We start from the raw sequence: 19,109 nt of genomic DNA on the forward strand, positions 1-19,109 counted from the left end.
GCGTATTTACCGAGATCTTTTCACTTAGCATGTTGCGGTGCCAACGCGAAGCAGACGACCGCAGAGACAATAACCTGCGCTGCGCCCCGATTCGTGTGCCCGCCTTACGTCATTCTGGCTTAGCTGCAGCGGAAGTGCGAATCCCTAAAACTCGGTTATCTAAAAGTACGCTGCGTTCGGAAGAGAAACTCAGGCAAGTAGATCGTGAAACCATGCTGAACATTACCATGTCGGTCTCATATACACCTTTCTGGTCCCTTGAAAAACTATCCGCAGCAAGAGACAGTACACTGGTTTTATTCTAGCGCTATATGTGGCAACATGTCCTATAGGCATGTTGCTACATACAGGGTGTCCCAGAAAACGTGTCATTGAATTATAATAAAAAAACTACACCACCTAGAGTCATGCGGTCAATGGCATTTGTTCTTACTGGGTTTTTGCCACCTCCACGTGTGAATGTCGTGTAACGTTAGTTTAATTATGTAAATTTTTGCGAGCTTAAGTCGGACATTTGCCTAGTAAATGTCACTTTTTTACCCCACCAATGTGAAGAGCGTGTCTAATTTAGTCAAATTCATGATAATTGACAGGGATATTCAGGGGCTATCCTATCGGAAAAAATAGCCGAACATCATGCTCTACGGAGGTCGCACAGAATAGCGCAGGATGAATCTTTCAGCGCAATCTTTGTCAGTCGCAAGGAGGTTGGAAACCCAGCCCTCCCCGACATCGCAGAAAGAGATAAAACAGGCACGGCTTATCACGTCCGACTTTCGCTGGGATGATGCTTTCCCTCCCCCCATTTTAGGAACTGTTCCTTTTTCTACTATCACTCTGTGGGCTGGCTTCGGAACCTCCTTTCGTCGCACTGAGAGCGATTGCGCTCAAAAAGTCATTACGCGCTATGGTCCGGTGCTCCGAAGCATGATATTCGGCTATTTATTCCGATGGGATAGCTCGTGAATATCACTGTGAATTATCATGAATTTGAGTGAATTCGGCACGCTCTTCATATTGGTGGGGTAAAAAAGTGACCTTTACTTGGCAAATTTCCGAGTTCATTTCGCAAATATTTACATAATTAAACTTGGAGTACATGAGATTCACATTAGGGGGTGGCAAAAACCTAATAAGAGCAAATGCTGTTGGCAGCATGATTCTAGGTGGCGTAGTTTTTTTATTATAATTCAATGACACGTTTTCTGGGACACCCTGTATAGCGCTAGAATGGAGCGCTGTCCCCCTCTCCCAGATAGCCTTTTGATACCCTACCCACACACTCTAAGGAAAAAAGGAGTAATTTCACTTCATTTGGGGACTAAATGTATTGCCCCCAAAATTAATTCCTTTCAGGAGTAAATGCACGGGACTAAACGAATATCACAGAGCGGGGACTGCATTCCACTCTCTATTCTAAAAGTCCTAGGTACGTAATTCGTGTGCGCGAATAAAGACACTTTGAATCAATCCGTCAACAATGACATGTCGAACAACTTCATTGTGAGATGATGAACGGGGTGTTTCATCGCCGTTGACTAATGGGAGACCTGCTCCCATTAGTCATCTATTTGGCGGAAACGTTTTAAAATGCCACAAATATCTGAATTCGGCAAAACATGTAAATGGCGCGAACCACTCGCCGAATGTCCCTAGGACTAAACGCCGAAAACGCGGAACCCTAATTTCATAATTTATGTATTTATTGAATATTTGTTTTAACCAAGATAAGAGACTGGAACCAGCAACAAAAAGCCGCTGCACTTGGCTTGACGAGGTCACTGGTCCCATACATGAGCTGCAGCGTAACATGCACTTCTGTAATAATAATAATAATAATAATAACAAAAATAAACCACCACAACAATACGACTTATCAAGGCAGAAACAACAATGAACTACGATGCATTATAAACATCTCCCCAAAATGAAATAAGAGACAAAACAGCATAAGAGAAACAAAAGAGACAAAAAATACAACTTGGCAACTCATAATCAATAGTGAAACTACAATGCACTACGAAACGGCTCACAGGTTATATAATCACTCTGCGGGGAGGGAAAAAAATAACTCAATAGGCCTCTCCCCGTTTGTAAACAAATGACGTCATAGTGTTCGACAGCACCACTAATTTGGCAGAGTTGAACTACGCTCGAAGGTAGGGGCGAACAAGGTCGCTGCCGAAAGCCACAACCTTGAGGAGATTACAATGGTCCTTGAAAGGGGCGCAACCTTCGGTCCTTTTATTTCAATAGGAGGCAGCGAACAAGTGCCCACTCGTGGACCTTCGGTTTCAATCTGTCTATACCAACGTCATGATGACGTTCCTCGGGTTGAGGTTTATTTGAAATATTGACGGAAGCTAATTGTGGTGATCGAGAAAATATTTAAAAATATTGAAAAAATATGCCTGTAACATTGTGACAGTTCTAGATTGATTGTATTTAAAAGTGCCGGAACAGTATGTTTTAGCATTTGCCCGCCATAAATTGTTCTACATCTTGGAACAGTCCATCTTTCATGATGCGGGGATGGATAGAGAGGTGCTTTAGGGATCGAATTTGCAATGTCATTAAATACTTGTGGGAACCACGGTTCCCACACTCGCGGCGTCGGCCGGTCCGTTCAGCGACCAGAGAGGACGCAACACAGTCAAATGAACAAGGAACAGAAAAGGTTTATTACCAACGGCAACAAGGAACCCCGCCGATCTCTTGACCGCGTACTAGCCAGAAGGGAACCGCCCAGTTTTCCAAAATGATGGTCCTTTTGAGGAGCTTGCTCCGACTGCAGCGCCATCAGGCCGGTTGCTCACTCAAGTGCAGGTGGCTGATAAGCTCCCACACTCCCCCACTCCAACACCTTGCACCACGACGTTTCTCATAAGTCCTCATCCGAAATGTCCGGCATCTCGATGATAACATCGTCCGCAGGTGGTTCCGGGGTGCGCGGGGGGTCATGCCGAAGGAGATCTGGTCGTAGACGCCTCACCGTATCTAGAGTGGTCGATAAGGCGGTCTCTGGAAAGCGGGCTGACTCAGTCCGGCAGCGATGCAGAGTTCCCCGTTGATGAGTGGTCCTGTGTATTTCCCCACACAGGGGACAAAGGATCCGTTGCTCCTCGGGTATAGGTGGATCCGCGGGATGTCGATCAGACAATGTGAGGCCTCTGAATGGAAGAGGAATCCTCGAGGAGGGAGCGCCTCTGAGGGTTCGAGCCTGGGTGGCCCACCTGGCATGTGATGCCCATCCTAAGGGACGTTGCTCATGGACCACGGTCCACGTTGCCGCAGAGTGTTGACAGGGTCCGGGAGGAGCTCTAGGCGTCGACTGGTTCCGGGTTGGTTCCAGGCGATAAGGACGGTCGGATCTCTGCCGGGAGGGTCGTGGCATGGTATCTGCCGAGAGGAGAAAAAGGGAATACGGTGAGATGGTATCTCTACATCGTGAGAGCTCGAAAGGGCCCTCCCCTAAAATGGCTTTGTGGAAAACTGCGAAACAGAAATCACACTAATATCGCATAAATCGGGAGCACTAGGTCCTAGTCACTGATATGGTGGCTACTACGTGCGCCGCCTGAGGGGACGCACGTTGTAGCGACTGGACGCTGGTCCGGTAGCGGAATCCTGGTCCAGGCATTGAGGAGGCGGAAGGTTAGAGTCTCCGCTCTCGGGGTCTCGGAGATGGTAAGGTTTCAGGTCCGAGATGTGCACTGGCCCAGTTTCTTCGCCAGTGTCACAGCGACGGAGCCTGTAAGTGTGGGCGGAGGAACACGCACTTTCCTCGAAGGGGCCGTCCCACCCATCTGCAAGCGAAGCTGCAGAGCCTCGTGATGCATCACTAAGCGGGTGAGTCCGTCGAAGGACGAGGTCACCGACGCTGTAGGTGAGATTCCGTCGTCCTCGGTTGTACTGGCGAGCCTGGTCCAACCGTGCGACGTCCAGGTTCTCCCGAGCCATCCGAGCTGCATCGTCCAGTCGACTCCGGAGGTCCTCAGCAGACCCTGAATAAGGAGGCAGAGTACTGCCATCCCGGAGGCGTAGAGCATCCTCCACTGGAAAAGGTGCCTCTCGTCCCAGGTTCAGGAACACCAGGGTGAAGCCTGTAGATCTCTTTACTGTTGTCCGTGTAGCGAACGCCAGCTCAGCCAGGCAAAGGTCCCAATCACTGTGGTGCTGACTAGTAAAAGCAACCAACATAATTTTCAGGTTCCCATTAACACGTTCGGTAATGTTAGCCTGAGGGTGATACGGGGAGGTCTTGTGCTGAATGCCACAGCGCAAGAATCTGAGAACACCTTACTTGTAAAGTAGGTAGCGTTATCTGTGATGAGCTGAGCAGGAAACCCGAACCGGCAAAAGGTGTCGAGTAGCCTTTCCCACACTGTCAGCGTCCTGAGAGGAAACAGCTCAACCCATTTCGTGAAATGATCAGTACCCACAAACAAATACTGGTTACCTCTAGGACTACGAAGGAAAGGTCCCATCTCATCACAAGCAACTATTTGCGAAGGCCTATTGCTCTGAACAGGCTGTAAGCGCCCAGCGGGTAAACCACCACGAGGTTTTGCTCTCTGGCATGTCGGGCAAGTACGAACATACGTAGTTACGTCCTGCCTCATTCATGGCCATGTCGCAACACGACATAACTTTTCATAAGTTTTCCTGCCACTGCTGTGACCTGCCAAGGCTGAGTCATGAAAGTAACGCATGAAAGACTTACGCAACTTCCGTGGCACCACGACTCTTAATGGGGATGAGCCGTCATCGTCAGCCGCATCCGCCTGGGGTTATGTATCTAAACGGGATGCCATGCTCGCCCAGCACATGGGAGTCGTGCCGTCCGTCACTCGTTCCGATGCCTGCAGAGTCCTGCTCAGCTAACCATTGAGACACCCGCTGACAAAGGCCGTCCGCCCTCTGAGCGTCCAGGAGCAGCTCTCTGCTCACGACCGTGCCCCAAGACGAAGATACGTCCCATGCCACTTGTGCTGCTGCCAGGAGTTGAGAAGGCGCCTCGGTGCCTTCCTCTCCCCCCTCCGGTAGAGGCGCCCGGGAAAGCGCGTCTGCTACCACGTTCGTTGAGCCCCGCCTGTACTCCACGCTGAAGGAGTACCCTTGTAGCGTCAGGGCCCACCTGGAAAGACGTCCAGATGGGTTGTGGAGCCGCTGCAGCCAAGAAAGTGCCTGGTGGTCAGTCTGGACGGTGAAAGTGGTGCCGTCCAGGTAGAGATCAAACTTCCTGGGAGCGAAGATGATCGCCAAGCATTCATTTTCCGTGACGGAGTAATTCCGTTCTGCCGGATTCAGTGTGCGACTTGCAAAAGCCAATGGACAGAGAATAGCGTCATGCTCCTGCAAGAGAACTGCGCCAACACTCTAATATGTTTGCACAACAAACGGTTTATTCAGGTCAGGTAAATATAGCCTGGCCGAATTAGCGATTACCTGGGAAAGAGCTAGAAAGGATCGTTCCTGCTCTTCTCCGGGTATATCGTTGCGCAACAACTAGTTAAGCGGCTTCGCTAACTCAGCACAATTAGGAATGAATTGTCTGTAGAAACCAACCATACCCAAGAAACGCTGCAAGGCTTTTACGTTACAGGGAACCGGATACTCCATGATCGCCTTCAATTTTTCATCGCTAGGACTGATGGTTCCTCCGCCCACCATGAAGCCGAGAATGCTGATCATAGGCGATGCCAGCTGTACCTTGCGGTGGTTGATGGCTAGCCCCGCCTGCTTCATCCTTGCAAGGGCGATTGACAGGTGTTCCAAGTGTTCCTGAAAGTTTCTGGAAAACACTACGACATCATCCATGTACGCCATCGCGAAGTTATACTTCGCATCGCCCAATAAGGTATCCATTAGCCATTGGAAACTGTCGGGAGAGTTAGACTGAAAGGCATCCGTACAAACACAAACAAACCCCTATGACAGGTAAAGGCTGTTTTCGGGGCATCCTCCGGGGCAACTTGGATTGGCAAAAACCCTCTACCACAATCAAGCGTTGAAAACACTGTAGCGTTGCCCAGGGAACACATAATAGACTCGATGAACGGAAAGGGGTAAGAGTCCCTTACAGTTACTGCGTTCAGTCGACGGTAGTCGACGCATAACCTAGCCGTACCATCACGTTTCGGAGCCAGGACGACAGGAAATGCCCAAGGGCTCTGGGACCTTTGAACTGCACCGGTTTGAAGAATTTCATCAAGAGCAGCGTCTAACAAAGCATGCTTATGCACACTCAGTGGTCTCGGATTACAACGCCAGGACCTAGCGTTACCCGTGTCTACGCTATGCTGTAACACAGACGACTTACCGGGTTTCTCCGTGAAGACACTGTCAAACTGCCGCAGTACTTGTTCAAGCTGACGGCGCTCCTCCTCAGGACCATGGAATGACCCCAAGACAGGCAGGAGCGGAGACTGTTCAACGGAAGTCGCAGCAGCTTGCTGATCTGAACTGTTTTCGTGTGCCACGGCGAAGCGAAAAAATCCAGCCGATCCATGGTAAAAGTATCCTCCATTGGGCAGGTCTAGCGCCAGCTTCTACCGGATGATGAAGTGAGAGAACTGATGTTCTGAGGCTGGAACAACATAGAAGGGACAAATACATACAAAGCCTCAATTTGCCTAAAATGACGCACCCTGGAAGTCGCTGAGAAGGTGTGTTAGCTTAGCTCAATTGGTAGAGCCCTGGACCGGTAATCCAGAAGATGAGGGTTCGACTCCTATAGCTGGCTAACCTTTTCAGTGACTTTCATCTTTCATGGATGATGAAGTCCCTGCCCAGGATAATAGGCACTGCGAGGCCTGGAAGGTGAACGAAGCGCTGCTTTCGTCGTCTGCCATCGAAGCACAACGAGAGTGCTACTGCAGTTTGTGCTGGAATGACGTCATCGGAAGCAAGGCGTAGGGAAACTTCCGTGTTCTGCAGGTGCACGTGTCTAAATAGGCAGTGCTCGTAAACACAGTCACCGATAAGCGAGAGCGTAGCTCGATAAGGGCGATGTAATCTTTACCCAAAATTCGAACGGCAATGTTTGGTTCGCTGAGCGAGCGTTCAGTGACGTCGGCTTCGGTCGTTTCCCGTTTGCAAATTACGGGAATTCCGTCTGCCACGGGGGCAGTCCCGACGAAAATGGTCGGGGCTGCCGCAACTCCAACAGCCAGCGGACGTTCTGCGCTCTTGTCGCGAAAGGTACCGCTGTTCTTGGGTTCTCGTGCGCTGCTCCCCGAAGCTTCGGGTAGCGCTAGGTCCAGCTGGATGCAGTCGCGCGGGGGTCACCCTTCGTTCATAACTAAAGGGGTCAAGTTGCCGGTGGGATTACTCCGCAATGTAAGGGCTACGGTAGCTGCCATCCAGACTCATCGCAGGTGAGTGCTCAATCGGGGCCACACTCGCAGACCACGCGCAACGCGGTTCCAAGACCTCTTCGGGTGGTGGCGGGGGCCAATACTCGGCTTCTGCCAGGAGGTCGCCTTGTATAGTACGAGCCTCCTGGGCCAGCGCTTCTAGATTATTGAAGCGCTGGGCTCCGAGATAGGGCCGGAAGCGCAGGTGGCATTGTCGGATTGCCCCTTGCCACCCGTTGTTCCTCTGGAGCGGTAGATCGGCTCTCTTGTACAGTTCTTGTAAGGCCCGAACGAATTCCAATAGGCTCTCATTAGGGTGTTGGGTTCGCCTATGTAATTCCTCTAGGATACGGTATTCGTAATCCGGTGGAAGGAATTCGTTCTTGGACCGCTGCTGGAAGTCCCGCAGGAACTTAAGCTTCGACTGCAGCCGAAGCCAGCGTGCGGCATCTCCGATTAGGGCAACCTGCAGGACGCGTTCTAGCAGAACTTCCTCCGAGATTCCCATGCCAGTCTGATAGGCCGTCAGATCATCTAGGAAGTCTGCGACCGACTTTTTGTCTGAGTACCCGGAAAAGGTCGGGACGGGTACAGAGAGTCGTAATGGCGCTTGAGCCTGTGGCTGCGAAACAAACCCGGCTGCAAGGCCTTGCGTCGTCAACGACCAAAGCTGTCAGTAGCGCTGTCGTTACTGCAGAGTTTGGCTGCGGCATTGCAGATACCTCAGTCACCGTACCTTGCGGCGGCGCCCCCGCCGGTGCTTTTCCATCTCCGACCGGTCGTGTCGGCTCGACTTCTGCCGGGAGTCCGTAGCGGGCACCGCTACGTAGAATGTGTCCGAGAGGCGGGGAACGCTCCATTTCCAAGCGGTGACAGCAACTGAAAAACACTCAAAACCGACACAACAAAACCAAGGCGCTAACGTGCAACTCCCCCAGAAAAGGCTGATAAAAAATGAAAAGGACACTCCCATGCTGATGAAAACAAGGCACCAAGAACGGCTGGGCTGCGTGCCCCCCGCCACCGAACGGACGACCCGCTTCCGGAAAACGTTGGGCGCCAATTGTGGGAACCAAGGTTCCCACTCTTGGGGCGTCGGCCCGTCCGTTCAGCGACCAGAGAGAACGCAGCACAGTCAAATGAACAAGGAACAGAAAAGGTTTATTACCAACGGCAACAAGGAACCCCGCCGATCTCTTGATCCCGTACTAGCCAGAAGGGAACCGCCCAGTTTTCCAAACTGATGGTCCTTTTGAGGAGGAACTTGCTCCGACTGCAGCGCCATCAGGCCGGTTACGTGTTTGGCACCTGCCAGGCCGGTTGCTGACTCAAGTGCACGTGGCTGATAAGCTCCCACATACTACATTATTATTTAGAAGTGCGGCCCTATATGCAAAGGATAATTTGTAGTCATACAACTGGGGTATAGGAATACGATTATGCTTTTAAAAAAAGCCGATCTGTGGTGTGATGGTATGACATACCCTCAACAACACGAAGGAACTTTTGTGTGGAAGAATTGCAAGTAATTCTTGTAAGCCACTTTCGCCTGTTTTGCCCTATACTAGATAACTGTAATTTACATGGGAATATACCAGAGGCATATAGGGTAAAAATAAAACCTTCTGTGGAAGTATCTGTCTGTTTCGATAAATCATTCCAACAGCAGAATATACTTTTGGACGCACGAAATCAGTATGATATCGTCAGCTCATTGATTTGGTAAAAAAAAAAAAATCACCTAATGTTTTAGCATATTCGACCACCTCGAAGTAGTCCCCTCCCAGAAGAATTTGGGAGCACAGACTTGCATTCTTATTTTTGAGTTGAAATAAAATTGATTGACATTGATTTCAACTGATTAATTTCAGACCAGATATATAATTGGTACAAAACATCATTGGCTTTCTGTACAATTTCTTGACTATTATCACACACACAAAAAAAACAGTGCCATCAGCGTAAATAATAAACTAAATAATAGTTACTAGGCATATGTTAACGATGTCGTTTACATAAATATTAAATAATAAAGACCCTATTAAGCTTCCCTGGGGTACTCCGCACGTAACTTTCTTAACAGAAGAACGACTGTTGTTTGGACACGTTGTTGTCGGTGTTCAAAGTATGAACTAAGAAGAGAAGAACAGACACCACGAATACCATATCGAACTAATTTTTGTTTCAAGATAATATGAAAAATATAATCGAAGGCCTTTGAAAAGTCGACAAACACACCCAGTGTAAGCTTTCGATTTTCAAAGTTGCTAAGAATGAACTCTTTCTCTTTTAAGAGCGCGATTTCAGTTGATCTTTGTCTTCGAAAGCCGCATTGTGAGGCTGTGATAAACGATTTTTTTTTTCAAGGAATGATAATAGCCTGTAGTATATGATTCTTTGGAGAGATTTTGAGAAAACTTGATATATTTAAACAGGGCGATAATTGGATAGTTCATTCACATCACGACCCCTGTGTAAAAAAGGAACCGTAGCAATCTGCAGTTGCTTTGGGAAACACCAACTGTCAAACAACGGTCAAATATATGTGTCAAGTAAGGTACTATGTCGCGCAGAACATGTTTTACCGGTGCAATCTGCATAGTTGGACTGGTGAATCTGCATGGTTTAGCGTGGAAAACGCAGATATTATTTCGGCGTCATCAACCGGACGGAGGAATATTGACTATAGCTAGAATTGTACGGATAGTCATCACACACATTTGTCGGTTGATTATTATTGTTGTAGGAAAACAAACTGGTTAGGTTAGAGTTCAAGCACTCTACCATATCAACGCCGTGTACTATTCCTCCATTTATATTAATATCGTTAGGCAAAGGTCTCGTTGTGCCCCAGTTCAACACTCTATTCAGGTTGTTCCATATAACATTTGAATGCTTAGTTGACCGGGTGTTGCAAAACAAGTTAAGGTAATAGCTCCTTTTAACATCCTTTATTTTTTTGTAACCTGATTTCTGAAGTTTTTGTATTCCTTTAACGTCCCTACTTCCTTTGCTTTCGCAAAGCTTTTATATAACTTATATTTTTGCCCTACAATTTTTAACAAATCTGGTGACATCCAAGATGGGTAGAAATCCAGCGAACCGGTAGAATGTAGGAAGGGAGTTGCCTCAGGACAGAAGCCGCCGATATTTCGAACAGAGACTGTTCTTCTTCTGGGCACTGTCCTCATCATTGGCATGGTATTTAAAGGGTTAGGTGTGACGTGTTTAAAGGTTCATGCGAATTGTGTGTCAACAGCCCGGAGGGAAGAAAGGTTCCGTACGGGCTGCTACGGCCGGAGTGAATTGCTGCTTTGTTAGAGTGTGGAAGGGATTATGTGATCGTTGTGATCTAGGCTACAGACCGGTTACAGAAGAATGGAAGGTTCACGAACACGTGGACGAAATGGGACAACAGGCAAGAATTGGCAAGCATAGCGAAAGATAAGGAGGAGGACATCCAAGGCTTACGGAACTTTTTGTTTACTGTTTTTTGTTTTGTTTAATGTTTAATTTTTGTCACAACAAGAAAACGTGACGTATATGCCGTCAAGAACGTATTAAAGAATGCATCATAAGCTCCATTGGGATCGTCGTAAGAAAACACAAAATTCCAGTCAATGTTGCAAATATCGTTTTGGAAAGCTAGCGGTCTATCTTCTGTGACAAGCTGAATTGTTCTCTACTTTCGCCTCTGTGCAATAACTTCTTGTGCGATCAAGCATATACCGGCATATGATCGCTAACAGGGATCCGGAAATAACGGTCCCAGAAAAAAGGGTCCCGGAAGAAAGGGTCCCGGAAAGAAGGGTCCCACTGGCAAAAGGCGGAAAAAATGGTCCCGCAGGCAGGCGATATAGCTTTGCCATCGCTTAAACACACATCATTGGTGTGACGGTGATATATGTATTATATTTTGTGAACTTGGTGTATTATTTTCCTCTTTTTTTTTTGCTTTGAATTTTTAGATAGATAAGTGCTTTATTGAGACATTCAATACATTACAAATTATAAATTGCGTAGTGAATTGCGCAGTAGTAGCACATGACTACCCCGTTTGATTAAAATTGCTACCCCAAAGTTGGCAGTAACTCGATCGGTGCGGGACAGATGACATTAGTGCACAAATACGCTTGGATTTAGTCAAGAACAAAAACAGCGGGCAATTACATGTCACACTGCTATAGTAAGACAGGAAAGAATGGTACCGGACCCAGCCGTTATTTTCTTTCTCCCGCACATTCTTCTGAATACTATTAGCACATTCGTGCATACCGTGCATGAACAGTCTATGAACTAGTGCTGAAACAAGTTTTTTTATTGTCACTCCCGTGTTCTTTTCTGTGTTTAAGGAGTAGCGAACCGGCTTCGCACCTGGCTCACCTTTTCTTGTAGTTATCGTTAGTTTTTTTTTTTTTTTCAGTAAACATATACCCCCCGCCCCACTGGTATAATCCGCATACTTTTATTCGAGGCCTCCGCCTGACCACGCCCAGGATAGAGTAGATTACACAGACAAAAAGAACTCCGCCCAAAACCGGAAAAGAGAATAACGTCTAGTGTAAGCGCTAACCGAAGGACATAAAGCTTTACACCAGTACCATGCTTAGGCTAGAGTAGGTTACACAGACAAAACGTTCACTGACCTAGGTCTAAGAACTCCGGCCAAAGCCGGAAAAGAGAATGACGGTCAAGTGTAAGCGCCAACCGAAGCTACTACCCGAAGCCAGCTACCGATCGAGTTATTGCCGACTTTGGGGTAGGAATTTTAGTCAAGCGGGGCAGTCAGGTCCTACAACTGGGCAATTCAAAGCAAGAAGAAAAAAAAAGAGCAAATAAAACACCGTATTCACAAAACATAATAACTATCTCTGTCTGAGGAGCATCATCTGTCACACCAAAGATGTGATTTTGTGCACAAGCAATGGCAAAACCATTCCATGCCTGCGGGACCTTTTTTTCCGCCTTTTGCCAGTGGGACCCTTCTTTCCGGGACCCTTTCTTCCGGGACCGTTTTTTCCGGGACCGTTATTTCCGGGACCGTTTTTTCCTACACCCTCGCTAACACCACTTGTTACAACACGAATCTTTAACAATGCCATGTCATAGTTCGTTAGAAATAGGTCGAGTAGAGTTGACGAGTATTCTGCAACACGAGTGGTGCACAAATTGCGTTATAAAGACCATATCCCTTGCATAACATTGCAAACTGGTTAACATAACTCAAAAAAGGCGAAGCCCTCCCGTCGGACCTCGTCACGGCTCCCCTGCCTATTTTGTTTACTTTCATGTTACCATTATCATCGTCGTCGTCGGAATATTTCTTATATTAAATAATATTTTTGTTGTCTTCGCAGGCGAACTATAATGATGACTACGGTGTTCTGGTTGGTTCCTGGGATGACTATTCCGACGGCGTTTCGCCCTTGTCTTGGTCTTCCAGCATCAGCATCTTGAACCGATACATGAATAATGGTACCGCAGTCAAGTACGGGCAGTGCTGGGTCTTTGCTGGTTTGGTTACAACACGTGAGTTGTTCTTGTTTGAGTGCTCACCACTAAGCGCCGTAGTCCCCAAAAGACTAGACTTAAGCTACAGATTGAGAAGTAAGTCAGCTACTGTTTTTCACAAGTCTGCTGAATGCAGATAAATATGGCATCGGCCCAGTTTCATCAATGTCGATTCGAAGTTAACTCAGACTCTCAAAGCGGCGAACTGTGGTCTCAAGCATTGGCTCTTCGCCATAAATAAAGAACCATCGACACTATAGGCTGAGTCTCATCCCACCTGGGGTCGGGGTGTGTCAACCCAGTACTATGCTCCATCGCAACCTTTGCATTTGCGCCGTTTCTTTCTGCAGATGAGTTTTAGGGAGTGACTGTTTACAGGGCCTCACTGAGTTTTGCTTACAACTGCTCAGCACCGACGTTCTGGACGTTCTCTCACATTTCAGTGTGCCGTGCGTTAGGAATTCCGTGCCGCCCCGTAACAAACTTCTCCTCGCCACACGATGCCGATGGAGACCTGGTCATTACGCTAAAGTACGACCACAACGGGAATTCACTGAATGGGCCTGAGGATGATTCTGTCTGGTAAGCATTATGCTATGATAGCACTTCATAAGCAATTCGAACGATAGATCCTTTATTAATGCGTTAGCATTAGAATCAGCGTTTCAAGGAAAAGTGTCGGTGTCGATCCGGTAACAATAGTAGTAGTAACAGTTAGTGATGGTTAGGGGGTGGATAGAGGTTGATAGTGGTAGTGGGTGGGTCGGCTGAATGCTAACGTATTTCTGCCTCATTAATTACATTAAATCGTCCTTCAATTATTGTTGTTGGCGCGCAGTTCTTCGTATTTACATGGCGTTTTGTTGTCCTTCATTTTAACCCATCCTTGAAGTTGTACCCATTCAGACTGCTGACTACATCCAAGTATAGAACCGAAAGGGTAATTACACCTATCTGAAGCAGCTGTGAATTAACACGGTGAACGCCACAGCCCATGTCATTAGAGGTCATGGTTCAACGTTCTGCATTATAGCTCGGGAGAGTTGCTTACGTGTAGCCAGCAGAAAGCAGTGAACTGTACGATAGGTCTAATTGTGAGACAATGAGACAGTGTGCGTAGATACCGTGAGGCGTTGTTACGCAACGAGAACTACAATACGTAAATACACCTACGAAAAATGTGGTACCTCCGCAGTGGTGTCAGTGTCCTGCTCCAATACCACCTATATAGCATCGGGCCTGCGCCCTACGTGACACAACGTCACACACGAAGGCCTGCTGTGGATGCTGCTATGGCGTCAATGAAAGAGCGAACAAGAGAAAAGCTCGAAGCAGCTCGCAAAGCTCACAGAGGCCTCCGTGAGTTGGGCAGTGCGCGTGTCTTCCACTATCTAGGAGGTGTTGCCTGCTTCAGAACTGTTAACGCTGAAAGGAAGTACTGATCACACTCGGACTTACTTGACGGTTTCATCGCCAGGGGCGATACTGGGGTAGATGTCGTTTATAGTGCAACATGCGGTATGTGATGGAGAGCAATAAGGATGGTTGCGTTACACACAAAGCAATGCACATACTTGGAATGAAGCACGCACAAATATGTAGCTCTACTTTCACAACAAAGGCAGCACGTTAAGGCGATGAAGAAAAAAAAAACAAAAACGCACAGCAGCCTATATGTATTGTAGGGGACACGGTTGTCTAAAATCAGCACTCCGTGGTTTATTGCATCTCAAATATCTAGGTGTGCAAGACTATTTCATTCGAGTAATAAACACGTGATGCACATGGTCCACCTTCAAATACAATACTGACACAACAATTTCAAGTGCAACCAAGGTAATATGGGACGACGAAGCACTGACAGGCGATTTTAGTTAACCGTGTCCCCAGCAGTACGTTCTACATTACCCGTTGAAAAGAAACGCAAACACAAATGCACAGAGGACAATGCCATAATGTTGTGCAAATAACTGTCAGAAACCCAACAAGAGATGTACTGAGTCGGGCTCGATATAATAATCTTAAGTACTTGATGGCGGGGGGTCTGCCCCTTTGCGTGGTCCAGGTGCCCGTTCGGGACGGGAGAAACGTCACGCCAGGACCTAACCGGAGTGTCGTCGCGGTCCCTGTTACAATGAGCACATGTCCATCAAAAGGAGTGAGTCTCACGTGAGCTCGCCTCCATGTCAAATCGGCCGGTACCGAATGGCCAGCGAACTCAGGTAGATGCCCTTCTTGAAGGCACGCTGGAACATGTCTGCATGGCAAGAAAGGATATTCGGTGGTTTCCTCCTCTGGACAGAACATGCAGTTGTAATTACTTGAAGGAGCCCCGCTCTTGCAGGCAAGCGCGCAGTCCCAAGCAAGTCCCAGTATGCAGGGAACTTAAAATAAAGTTCGTGTTGTTGTAAAATAAAGAACGCACACGAGAACATCGTCCCTGGGACCCGATCCGAAATGTTCCGCTAGAAACAAGGAGTAAAAAGTTACAGTGGCGTCAAATCAACGACACGGACAGAGCTAAACAGCCCTGTCCGTGTCGTTTGAGCTCGCCTGTCGTTACGTGCACGGTTCGCCCTGTCGATTGTGATTCGCAGCAACATCATCTTCCGTAAGTACACTTCCCAGGGCGGCTCATAATGACGCTATTCACACCCGCATAAACTCGCAATACCGTCCCCGCTGCTGCTGCGGGCGACGAGAAGCCGGTACGTGCGCGACGCAACGGCGTAACGGTTTGAGGCAGCGGCGTTTGCCGCTGCCGCTTTTTCTCTGAGTCACGTGACACCAACGTCACAGCCAACGTGACTCTCCGGAATGACCAATCTGCATCGCGCGCCATTTTCTCGTTTAGCTTCATCTAAACGAGAGAGCAGGAAGAGAGAGCAGGGTTTTCGGCGATGCGACGTACGGGACGTGGTCTTCACGAAATCGAGCTCTGTAATAGCTGTCGCTGTGAAACATTATGGACTATAGCCAACACCGCCAAAGAAGAGGAACATCCAATAATTCTTCCGAAAAAAAAAAAGGGTATTTGCCGGAGTTATTAATACGTCAGCTACACGAGAACGGCGGGTGTCAGCGGGTGCCAGGGTGTCAGGCGGGTGTCAGGGACACGCAGATACGATGGTGTTGAAGGTTTTGGGAAGGTAGTTCAAGGGGACAACAGACGAAGGAAATACTTTGAAGATTCGCAATATATCAAAGCTACAGTTCAAGCTCCATAACACTAGAAAGCTCACCACTTACTCGGGATCGGACTACTCAGTAGTCATTATTCAGCAAAATAGAGGTGGACTTCGCAGGCCCGCTTTATGCAAGAGCGCGTGCCATGGAAGAATCGAGCAAGATGTACCATATCGTGATATTTATTTTGATACCACAAGCGGTGCACACCTGGAAATGGTTGACAGTACATCAGAAAATAACGTTTTGCAGCCGTTTAGAAGATTTGTCGCACGTCGTGGATTCTCCTTCACCATCTCTAGCGCCTTCAAAAGAACCAACACGGACAGCAACTGGATGATACGTGCCCCCATTCTTCGGAAATTCACAGCATCCATGCATAATACGATGGAAGTATTATCGTCGAAGGATCACCTTGGTGGATAGGGTTCTATGAAAGGCTGCAGTAACAAGCATTAAATCTTCTCTACGAAAAGGCGTTGGAAGAGCTATGGAGACGAAATAAGAGCTTGAGACCAAACTCGTAGAAAATGGGGAATCCTAAACAATCGACCACTAACGTACGCGCATGTACACCGATGATGATGGTCCTGCTCCACTCGCTCTGGCAGGGCTCACTGGAGGACGACACACCATGCCTTTCACACCAGCCAGCAGTCAGATCTGATGGCAACCTCGTCTCTCTGTCAGTAAGCCACGAGACACCGATGAAATAATATATGACATCGTCCACGCGCAACAGCTCGCTGTTTTGAGGGCGTGCTGGCGCCATGCCGGTCCGTAACCACACACGAACGTCACGTTCAATCTCGTTAAGGCCAACCTCCATGGGGCGAGTGTACAGCGAAAAAGTTGCGATCTTCGTTCACCGTAGGACGCCTTGCGCGAGGCGTCAAAAATGTGAGCGTCTGCCAGCGATATGCCCAGCGCCCGCGATTCCGGAAGCGTCAACTGCGGATGAACACGCGACTGGCCAATCAAAGCACTCTTCCGCTACGAATCTGCGCCAGCTGCGGTGCCATGGTCGTCTGCACGTGGTCGTCCCGTCTCGTGAATCGCTTTCTGCTTCTTCTTGCTATGGGGTGCTGTCGTCTGCTTCCCTACTGCACCCTAGAATGCCAGGAATTCTGTGCAAAGAAAACAACAACAACAACAACACAAAAAAAAAACATGTCTTCTTTCCGCAGTATTGAATACGCCTTTCGGTACATTACTGCACGCACTTTTTTAGAGGGTTGTTGAATTTAGTTGCAACGTCTGTGAGATTAAGTGCATTCTTTCTAGTAACTGATTCCACTATGCGTTCACCTTGCACTCTGGCAACAGCGACTTCAGATCATGACTTTCCGACGCCGTCCGCTGGTTTTTCGTCCCATGGAGCTGGTACCGGCGAACAACTGGCGGCGCAACACGTGTGGCAGTCCGCCGCGCGAACTTCGTTGCGAGAAATTCGCTCCATGGAGGTTGGCCTTTATCCGAAAACTTATCCGCGAGCTCCGCGTTGGCCAGAGCAAACTCCAACGGACGCGGATTTGTTTCAAGTATACACGTCTGGGACCGTTTACATCTCATAGCCATGGCTTCGTGCTGGCGTACTTGTTCCTTCTCAAGCCCTTCGTCCCCTGGATTTGCCGTCTCGGCTTCGCGTTCCCTAACTTTCAAATCTTCTTGGCCTCGTCTCATCGCAACCGCTTTGCGTTCCCTCAACTATTGTGTCATGTCGTCTTCGTGCAGCCAATGCGCGTTGGGCCGTTCAATCGCTCGGTGTCCTATGCCGTTCACGTGCTGCAGCTGGAGCGCCGAGCCTCCCTATCTGCGACTGCTACAGCTCTCTATGGCCGCCACATAGCGTCTGGTACACTGACTACGCTCGCACAGCACTTTTCTTTTCCTTCTTTACATGTTCTCCAATTTCTTCTGCGCCAGCTGCGTTAACCAATGGCACGCCGAATAAAATGTGAGGAACCACGCATAAACATTGAGAAAAGTTCCCTCATACAGCTATCTCGGGAGAGAATTAAGATGCGCTTTGACGAAGGAACGTCAGCGAAAGCCCAACGTGCAGGTGGGAGACGTAGTTCTAGCGCAAGAAAAAGGACCAGGCACGCTCTGGAAAATATGCAGGATAGAAAGGTTCGCTATTGCCAGGGGAACATCGTGAGAGCGTGTTAACTGATATAGTCAAACAGAAACATAACATGTCGTCCGGGGCAACAGATATCGGCTAGAAGAGTGCACCTAAGTGCCGGGCAGGAAGAGGTTGTAACCTAGATATGACGATGAAGCGGAGGCAATCTGAGATCACGCTCCCCTCGTTCAGTGTGTTCACGCAAGACTTCTTGTGTCCTTATTCATCAACAGCGATGTCAAAGTTGTTTAATATTAACTTTTTTGCGATCACCAGAACCCACGTGTGCTTTGTCTCTTGACGGAGACAAATAATAATGATTCGGCGTAGGTTACTTGCTGCACGTGCAGCAGGGTAGAACGCCAGATAATTTCGACAGCCTGCGGCTGTTTAACGTGCGCTGTACATCTCCGACATACGATGCTGGAAGGTATGTTTACCTTCCCGACATTGATACCGTCCTCGTTTGGAGTCGAACCAGCGGTCTTGAGCGGCGAAGATCAAGCTCTAGTTATTGGCCTCCTTTACACGAACCCGACAGGAGCGGGTCGGAGTTCAGTTGACTGTGTACTTGTCTACACGAACTCGCTTCAACTGGATGCGATCGCAGCGGCGCCTAGCGAGTCGAGCCTATCCCGAGCAGCGCCTAGCCCGAGCTAGTCCAGTGAGCTCACCCCCTGCTGTCGGTTCCAATTCGACGCGACGCGTGGTCAACAAGACCCGACGGCGTTTCCCTGAGCAGGTCGGAACCGACAACTCAACTCGACCCAACTTCTGTCGAGTTCATGTAAACTATAAACTAGCTATAGACTGCTTCGACTGTAGGACAAAGACCATGCAAGTTCTACAATCCAAGGAGTTTAGCTCATGACTCCATACGTAAGGTGAATTATAAAGACACTCTATAGCTCACCGTATTCTTATGG

At 48.3% G+C, this 19,109-nt stretch overlaps 1 protein-coding gene across 1 annotated transcript in view; it reads left to right on the forward strand.

Moving 5' to 3' along the window:
• LOC135371989 (hemocyte protein-glutamine gamma-glutamyltransferase-like) overlaps positions 1-19,109 on the forward strand; it is a 76,239-nt gene that overhangs the window by 21,148 nt on the left and 35,982 nt on the right. The window contains exons 7-8 of the mRNA XM_064605767.1: positions 12,716-12,887; positions 13,313-13,451. Coding sequence (XP_064461837.1) covers positions 12,716-12,887; positions 13,313-13,451 — 311 coding nt within the window. The remainder of the gene's footprint in view (positions 1-12,715; positions 12,888-13,312; positions 13,452-19,109) is intronic.

The sequence above is a fragment of the Ornithodoros turicata genome, unplaced genomic scaffold (assembly GCF_037126465.1).
Source record: "Ornithodoros turicata isolate Travis unplaced genomic scaffold, ASM3712646v1 Chromosome124, whole genome shotgun sequence".
Taxonomy (NCBI): domain Eukaryota; kingdom Metazoa; phylum Arthropoda; class Arachnida; order Ixodida; family Argasidae; genus Ornithodoros; species Ornithodoros turicata.